This window comes from Corylus avellana, chromosome ca1, assembly GCF_901000735.1.
Source record: "Corylus avellana chromosome ca1, CavTom2PMs-1.0".
Lineage (NCBI taxonomy): Eukaryota > Viridiplantae > Streptophyta > Magnoliopsida > Fagales > Betulaceae > Corylus > Corylus avellana.
The window spans coordinates 19,103,308-19,112,391 of NC_081541.1; the positions used below are offsets into that span (position 1 = coordinate 19,103,308).

The following is a 9,084-nucleotide window of genomic DNA, read 5'->3' on the forward strand; positions in this document are numbered from 1 at the left end:
TTAAGAGGTTTTTTTGATTGGCCGACGGCCATTGGAAAAATCTTTACTATGGACAACCTTAGGAAGCAGCATCTCATTGTGGTCGATTGGTGTTGTATGTGCAAGAAAAATGATGGGTCCGTAAACCATCTTCTTCTCCATTGTTAGGTTGCTCATGTGGGTTGTCCTGGGTTTTGCCCTGTCTTGTAGTTGATTTGTTTGCTTGCTAGTGGACTGGTGGTAGCATTCAAAGTGTTGTCGTGAGGAAGATGATGCCTTCTTGTCTCTTGGATTGCCTTTAGAGGGAAATAAATGATTGAAATTTTGAGGACAATGAGAGGACATTTGATGAGCTTGTCCTTTTTCTTTTACACGCGACTGTGTTTGTAGCCTCTTTGATGCTTAATTTTCAATATTTTCTTCTTCTTTTTTTTTTTTTTTTTTTTTCCTCCTTGTAGCTAGGTATCTCTCTTGTATACTTCTTGTGTATTTGGATTGCGTTTTTCGCTTTTAATGCTATTTCGATTACTTATAAGAAAAAACTAAACAAATTAAAAAGTACCATCTAGTCATATTTACTTACCTTGGAATGCTGATAGGAAAATAGCGAGTCTCTCTCACACAAGTCTAGGAACCTGAATCGTAACATAACAACTTGTAGAAAACAATCTAACTCTATTAGTCTCTTTTCAATGAGTCTCGGCCTAAAACTCTCGACTGATCATCTTTTCTATCTTTAAATGCCCTAAAATCGTTTAGGTTAAACTTAGGGCCTTCTTTCTAAGGTTCTAACCTTTCTAGATTTTTTTTTATTTTGGCAGCCCACAACCCTCCCAAAAAAATAATTTTCTTTGGGTTTTGGTCTGATTTGGACCCAATGAACAAGCTCCAAACTTAAGGCCCTAACCTAGGGTTGTTGGGTTGACGAGACTCACTCTGCCAGGACTGACTATGGTCTGAAGTAGGTTCATGTTGGACCTCCTCCTATTGAAGGTCCAACACAATGCACACCTTGCTGGACTTCCAAAAAAAACCAGCAAGTGTCAATTGGGTTTGGGCCTACTAGCTAGGATTCATGGTTAGGTCTAAGTTAATGGGTTGAGTAAATCTTTAAATCATCCTCCCATCCCCTTCCATCCTCTCCAATCCTATGTGGTTGTGGTCCCTACAACATTAAACCAATTCCCATGCATCTAATGTTGTGGGGACCATAGCCACATAGGATACGAGAGGATGGGAGGGGGATGGAAGGATGATGTGTAGACTTACTCTAATGGATTAGAGTTAGGTCTAAGCTAGGATCCATAGCTAGGATTCATAGTTTGGGCCAAAAGATTTTGTTGTCTTTTAATTTCAAAAGGCCACCTAAAAGACAAGATTTAAATGATTATTTTCTAAAAAGGAAAATGAAATTTTTTTTGAAGGAAACCCTAGTAGCAACTGCAGCCTGTCTTTTGAAAAAAGGTGGGGGGGATTGGAAAAACCAAAACGCTCTTTTGTCATTAAAAGACCTAATTAATGAAAACCCTAAAGACCTAGCATATAAAAGAAAATGTTTTTCACATCGCAGGCCACCTTATTGTCCAAAAAACTCGTCATTTTTCAAACAAAAGAGAATACACCTTCACACCCTAGTGGCCGCCCAAACAATATCCAAAAATTTCAAGAAGAAAGTTTGCTTTTTCTAGAGAAAAATCAAATAAAATTATAGCCGCCTCCCTAGGTAAGAGCTTTCCTATTTTCTTCAAGCAAATTCCTTAAAGTTCATTTTATTTTGTTGTAAATGGGGTTATGCTAACTCTTCACAAGAACTTTTAAATTTTCTTTCAACATTTTGGTAGTTTTTTTTCAAATTATAGAATCAAAACTAGGTTGGTTTAGAAAAGAATTTTGTTTTTATTGTGACATCCCATAATGTTAGTCCCACATTGGGTGGGTGGATTATAAAAGTATTCATGGGTGCTAAGTTGCACACTAGTTCTTCACTAAGTGAGACTAGTTTATAAGTGATTTTAGAGAGCTCTCTAACTTGACCACTCATTTTGGAGTGATAGTGCGGATATGGCTAGCATTTTGTTAGGTCGTTATTAATGGTATCAGAGCAACCTAAGAACACCATGAGGCACTAGGGCATTGCATGACATGGGCCTTGACGAGGATATTAGGGATTTTAGTGGAGATTGTAATACCCTAGAATGTTATTCCTAAATTGGGTGGGTGGATTTTAAAGGTACTCATAAGTGTTAAGTCTCACATTAGTTCCTTATTAGGTGAGATTGAGTTTTAGAAGTGATTCTTAGGAGATTGGTTAGTGCTTTTGGAGTGACAGTGGAGAGGTGGTTAGCACTTCCTTGAGTTACATTTTTCACTCTCAAGTGTTTTAAAAAGTCCAGTCAAATATGTACTTACTAGTGAGTAGACAGAAATTTGGTCCACGGCACAAAGGTTGACCACGTACAAACAGCAGGCTTGTCATGAAACTCTAATATTCTTGAATGATGTGTTATCTTCTTTCATGAGCTCAGTTATTGTATAGATTTTGTGTTCTTCTTAGCATATCTCTGCTGTTATGAAAGATATAGTACTAGGATTCTTTAAAATGAAAAACATTGTTTACTTATCAAAAAAAATATAGTACTAGGATTCTGTGGGTTGCCTTTTTCGAAGCACCGATGCACCTTAAGTTTCTTGCTTTTGTAAACATCCGGTGTACTTGGCTTGAGACCTTTTTGACAAATGTTCGTCTTATTAAAAAAAAAAAACAAGAGAAAACAGGCCACCTATTGGTTTTCTAACAAAATTTCCTTGTTGTATCTTCATATATCAAAACAATGTGTAAATTGCTTTGCTTTTAAGAAGTGGAACTTTTTCATTGAACTCAATAAAGCTTTTCAGTGGTGAAAATTTCTAATGTGTTTCTTGCACGCTTATGAAGGAGGTTTACAACCATCTCGCAGAAGGTCTCTCTTTACCTTAGCATCATCAATGCTTATATTTTCAGCCAGAGCAGGCAGTCTCGTGGAGCTAATTCCTCTTGTTAAAGAATCTTTGACAGATAAAACAGTTAATACCTACCCCTACCCTTCAGATTATTACACACGCGTGCACACACTCATATAACTTTTGGAACATTCATATTTTGCTGTGCTTCTCTTCATACTCCTAGATCATTTTATTAAATATATGCATTTGACTATGCATTTGACAGGTTGATCCTTACCTTGAGTTGGTCGACAATATCCGACTACAGGCTGTCTCTATAGAATCTGATAAGGAGATGTTATACGGGTCACAGGAAGATGAAGTTGCTGCATTGAAATCTCTCTCAGCAATAGAATTAGATGACCAACAGTTGAAAGAAACCGTTATATCGCACTTCATGTCTAAATCTGCAAAATTGTCAGAGGTGATATACCGGTTCTGTCTGTTGCAGTCTCTTAAGAATATGTTCTTTTAGGTGGGCAATTTGTTTTTTTTTTTTTTTTTATCAAAATATGAAAAATATGTTCACCAAGCATATGATAGCTATCAAATACTGAGCCTCTGATTTATTTTGCAACAGTCAGTAGTTGTATTTTGTGGGTTTAGAAAATTTCAAATTACACTGCAAGGACCATTAATAATAAGTGTTGTTCACTACTAGTCAACCAGAGAGAAAATAATATTTCAAAAAGTGAGTAGCATAGGAAGATCAAGTGGGAATAAAGAAATGAAGGAATGGTCAATTAACAAGAAGTCATATTAAGATAAAACTGGAATCTTCTATTGTTTGTCATCATGGTTTCCCCCACCATCGAAGCATGCACACAGATGCATGTATGCACATGCACACCCTTCACACACACATATAATGACACATACAGACACATACAAAAGGGTGAAAATCTTGGGACACACTGGGAGGTGGGGATTTTTAATTTTACTTGGAAGAAGAGTTTTCAACTTCTAATTCTGAATACGTATAATCTAATTCAGTTCTGGCTGATTTTTCATTGAGTTAATATGCCAGACCACTTACATTGATTTCTTCTTGGTTTCACTTACCATGCTTGATTCCTTTGGGAGTTTTTGAAAGATAAGAAATTGATTGCCTAATTACATGGTCTACAATTGAACTACAGGTTTAAATTTGTCAACTGTTTTGTCAAAGCTCCATCAAATATGTTATTGCTTTCTAATCCTCTTAGCTGTATATGTTTGTCTGTCCACGTATTTTTTCTGGATTTTATTTTGTATTAATCATTTTTTTTCTCCCTAGGATGAGTTGTCAAGCATAAAGAAGCAGCTCTCAGAGGGATTTTCTCCTGATGATGCATATCCCTTAGGACCTCCATTATTTATGGAGACACCACGGCCATCTTCTCCTCTTGCCCAGATGGAGTTTCCAGATTTTGATGAGGTAAAATTTCGGGTGATTGTATCTCCATTTTCATGGTTCTAGCAACCATTTTATATCAAACAGTTTTACTGACATAATGGGCTTATTTTCAGGTCACTGGAGCCTTGACAGATGAGGAAGCCTTCCCCGAACCAAGTGGAAGTCAGTCGGGTCGCAGAACATCGCTTTCCATCAATTCCCTTGACATTATAAGTGTTAATCAGCTTTTAGAATCAGTAAGACAAACTTTTTTATTTTTAGTTGTCATTGTGTACTAATTATTTTAGGGTACTAGTTTCAATAACTTTGCAAATTAGCTAAATTAATGTGGCTGATGCAGGAGAAATGCAGTCTCATGGTTTGTGATGCAAGTCACTTAGTTAATGATATTGCGACCTCTAGGTTTCTACAACGTAGCCCTAGGAAGACATGATGATTTCTGAATTTGGGAAAATTGAAAGAGAAATGATGCTGGGAATTTTGTAAAGTTGTGCAGACTAGGCAAATAGCTTAATGACCTCTTTCCCAAATTATCAGTTTCAGTTTCTTGATTAAAACAAAATTTTGGAGATACTATCTTTCGCTTAAATAATCATTATAGTTGAACTACATTACAGAACAAAGCCAACTATAAAAGTAGCCTAGTCTTCAAATATTATTTATTATGTTTTGTCAGTTTGTGTGCTTGCATGTTTTGTAACACTATCAAGATTGCTTGTGATTAATTTTCCTGTATTTTGCCTTTCTGTTGCCTACTTTTTTTTTCTTTTCTGAGAAATCGTGCTGCCAACTAGGAAGAGAAAATAGATTTGATTTTTCTCAAATCTGCATATTCCAATCTTTAATTTTTCTGATTCCAATTCTTTTCACAGTCCTTGGTTTTCTCATTTTAAATCAGGGGGAAGAGAGAGAGACAGAGAGAGAGTGTGTTAGTGAACTTAGAGTGTGCTGTGGCTGTTGATGGCTGAACCTCAAAGACATACAAATGCTTTTGTATTGTCATTTTAAACCTGATATATTTCATACTTTCCTAAGGAGTAATGCTAGAAGGAGTACTAGAGTCTTGCTTATGTCCTCCTAAGTGTGATGTGGGTTTTAAAATTACCAATAGATTAAAATTTAATAACTGATTATCTCAAATTTAATAATGATTTTAGAAGCCACATTACATTTGAGAGGACACAAGGAAGATTCTAGCATTACTCTTCCCTAAGATACTTCTACAAGATCCAACAATTTTGGTATGCCGAGTTATGACTTTTGCACCACATTGACTAATGCAACTATGAACTAGTACACGAAAGCTAGAATTGCATTATATACTCTACTCACATATTTGTAAAAAAAAAAAAAAAAAGTAGGTGCACACCCACCCTGTAGAGCTGCTCTTGGTCATAGTGAATTTAGATATTGCTGCCATTTATCTGACTCAATACTTTATTAAGTATAATGATGATTTTGTGTCAAGACGTTGTATGGCATTTTAATGTGGTGAAAGATAGTATAAGAAAGAACTGATATCATCCCTTCATAGCACTATGATTAGTGTGAGTGACCTTGGTTGGTTGTTTAATTGAGGGCTGTGTTTTCTGTTCATACTTCTGTAAGTCAAATAACATTTAATGGCTTTTGTAGTCAGCCAATATCACTCTTCCTTTACTAAGGGGAAGGTCCTGAATTCAACACATGGAAGGATGAGGACTAACCTACCTTTCTATTCAACAGGTCCTGGAGACAGCTCGACAAGTTGCCAGCGTCCCAGTTTCCTCAACGCCCATACCTTATGACCAAATGAAGAGCCAGTGTGAAGCCCTTGTAACGGGAAAACAGCGGAAGATGTCAGTGCTTCATAGTTTCAAGAATCAAAATGAGTCCAAGGCAATAGTTATCTGCGATGAAAATGAAAAGAAATGCAACGTTTTACCAGCTAAGGTGAGTAAATTGGTCATGGAAAGAGAATTAATTGTTATGTTTGTTGGTGTACTCGGGTAAGTGTTTTTTGTTTTTAATTTGAAAAAGTGTTTTGTTGTAAGATAAAGGTGAGAAGTGTTTCCTGATGGGGCCTACATTAGCAAAAATGTTTTTTTTTTTTTTTTTTTGGTTACACTTGCTTATTTTGAGAAAAAATTAACATATCTAGAGCTGATTTCTTACTTAAAATAAAAATAAAAATTAAGAAAAAAAAGGTCATGTGGCCACCTTCAATGGAGGAGAGTGGTGGCTATAGGGCCACCCTTGTCCTAATCGGAGTGGCCGCGTAGCCACCCTTGGCCTATTGTGGTGGCCCCCTGACCACCCATTTCCTTCATTGAGGGTGGTCACATGGCCACTCTAAATTTTTTTATATAAAGTGTTCTATGTTTCTTCTTCAGCTTATTAGGGGTTCTCTTATATACTTTTTGTATACTAGGGTTGCGCCCCTCTACTCTTTATTAATGATATAAAATTACTTATAATAAAAAAGTGTTCTATGTTTTGAAAAACTGTTTTGTGTTTTTGAGTTTGTTTGTTAATGTGTTTGAGAAAAGTGTATTTTTAAACTGAAAACAGAAAACACTTGGAGAATATGTTAGCAAACATAACCTTTTGTTTTTTTTAATCCTTTATTTCTTCTTTTTTGGTTGCAAAATTTAATGGACAATTTTGATTGATACTCAAATGTGGTATACAATGGTTTTGGTGGGATACTGAAAGTGGCCGAGTTCTTCATGTAAGCCTGCTCTGTCGCGCTGAAATCAAAATTCTTGGAGAACGCTAGATAATGTTTCATATCTAGAGGTAACACAGGTCACCATTTTAAGTATCACCATCATCTTTGATACTGTATGATAATGTTTTAAATAACAGGTCGCAGATTCCCCCTTTTTCTCTCTTCTTCTAAAGGTGAAAAAAAAGGGCCAGACCTAATTCCCATAATGAGACAAATATCTTCCTTGATTTTTGTCTCATTATGGGAATTAGGTCTGGCCCTTTTTTTTCACCTTTAGAAGAAGAGAGAAAAAGGTGGAATCTGCGACCTGTTATTTAAAACATTATCATACAGTATCAAAGATGATGGTGATACTTAAAATGGTGACCTGTGTTACCTCTAGATATGAAACATTATCTAGCGTTCTCCGAGAATTTTGATTTCAGCGCGACAGAGCAGGCTTACATGAAGAACTTGGCCACTTTCAGTATCCCACCAAAACCATTGTATACCACATTTGAGTATCAATCAAAATTGTCCATTAAATTTTGCAACCAAAAAAGAAGAAATAAAGGATTAAAAAAAACAAAAAGGTCTCAGTTTAAATTGTTCTTTGTGTTCAAATCGAAAGGAAATTTTAGTATTCTGCCGGAAGAACTTTATTTTGTTGTAAGTTGGCAAAACTGACTTCACATAAGTAATGCAGCCTGACTAGTGAGGTCTTTGCCACTTGCCAGTTCTTAAACTTTAAGGTGTTTGTACTCATTCAGAGGCTTCAAAGGAAAAAGTAAAAAGTTGCTCATAGTTCATAATGTTATTGACACCTTTATTTTCAAATTATTTTGTGTTATATTAGAGAGGAAGTTGATATAAGGTGGGTAATTTTTATTTATACTGTGGTAATTGCTAGAGCATATATGAAGAACATAGCATCTTGAATGCTGGGTGGTTGTGTTATCATATAATATACATGATGTGCAAAATGTTACTGAATCATTATTTCTTGGCCATTGTTTCAGACTTTGGAGTTGTCAAACGGGGATATGAAGTTGATAAATCAGGAGCCAATTCAAGGGCATGATCAGCTTCTCCTCTGTTCACTTGAGTATCAACAACATTCTTTCAGATTACCTCCTTCAAGCCCCTATGACAAATTCTTGAAAGCAGCAGGATGCTAATAGAATCAGCTGCATATATAATATATATATATATACATTACTTTCTCTAGTTCTTTTTTTTTCTTTTTCTCTCTACCAAGCAGTTGGCTATTTTTTCATTCTTTAGCATTAATTATAAACCAATTTCGAGTTTTCTTAGATGCCTTGTACCATTCATGGGAGAATGATATGATGAAATGAGGAGGACAAAGAGTGTGGTGAAGAAAATAGATTGTCTTTTGCATAAAATCATATTTGGATATTTGGCCAGAGTTGTTAATATATGAATAGAGATATTATACATTGTAAATTATATGTGAGACCTTTTAAAAGTACATTATAAAGGTATTCTTCTTGTTATATGCAGGCTTTTTGGTTTCCCCCTTTCTTTTTTTTTCTTTTTTTTTGGTTCTTTTTCCACTCTTTAGAAGTAGAAAAATAGAAACACAGAGCCAGCTGGGGATTGATCCCTGGATACATGGCTATAACTCTTCATGAAAAGCGGGTTAAGAGAACCAGGGAAAAAGAAAAAAACAGAAGGTAAATATATATTTTTTTTGATCCGTAATAAAATGTTTTATTAAAAGCGTAAAGGTGCTCCAAAGTACACTGGGAGTATACAACGAGTCACCTAACGAGAAGAGGAAAAGCGAAAAAGAAAATCATCATAAGTAATTGACACCGGAAAGACATGTGCCACAATCTAGAGATACAAAGTATGAAAACAAGAGGCTAAGATGTCTTTCAAAGTCCCCTCTAAATCCTGAAAACACCTAGTATTCCTTTCTCTCCATAAACACCAAAAAAAGCAAGTGGGCACCATCTTCCAAACCACGGCACTCCCCCTCCTCCCTGAGGACCACCAACAGGCAGGTAAATCC

The 9,084-nt window shown here is 35.7% G+C and overlaps 1 protein-coding gene across 4 annotated transcripts in view; it reads left to right on the plus strand.

The window, feature by feature from the left end:
* Positions 1–8,563, plus strand: part of LOC132177896 (protein SEMI-ROLLED LEAF 2) — a 30,159-nt gene extending 21,596 nt beyond the window's left edge. For 3 of the 4 annotated variants that reach the window (XM_059590380.1, XM_059590375.1, XM_059590386.1), the window contains 6 exons: positions 2,915–3,042; positions 3,188–3,385; positions 4,238–4,378; positions 4,471–4,593; positions 6,083–6,289; positions 8,066–8,563. In XM_059590380.1, coding sequence (XP_059446363.1) covers positions 2,915–3,042; positions 3,188–3,385; positions 4,238–4,378; positions 4,471–4,593; positions 6,083–6,289; positions 8,066–8,224 — 956 coding nt within the window. In that variant the 3' untranslated portion in view covers positions 8,225–8,563. Of the gene's footprint in view, positions 1–2,914; positions 3,043–3,187; positions 3,437–4,237; positions 4,379–4,470; positions 4,594–6,082; positions 6,290–8,065 lie in introns of those variants that run through there. The other variant, XM_059590394.1, reaches the window with a different exon arrangement.
* The last annotated feature ends 521 nt before the right edge of the window (positions 8,564–9,084 follow it).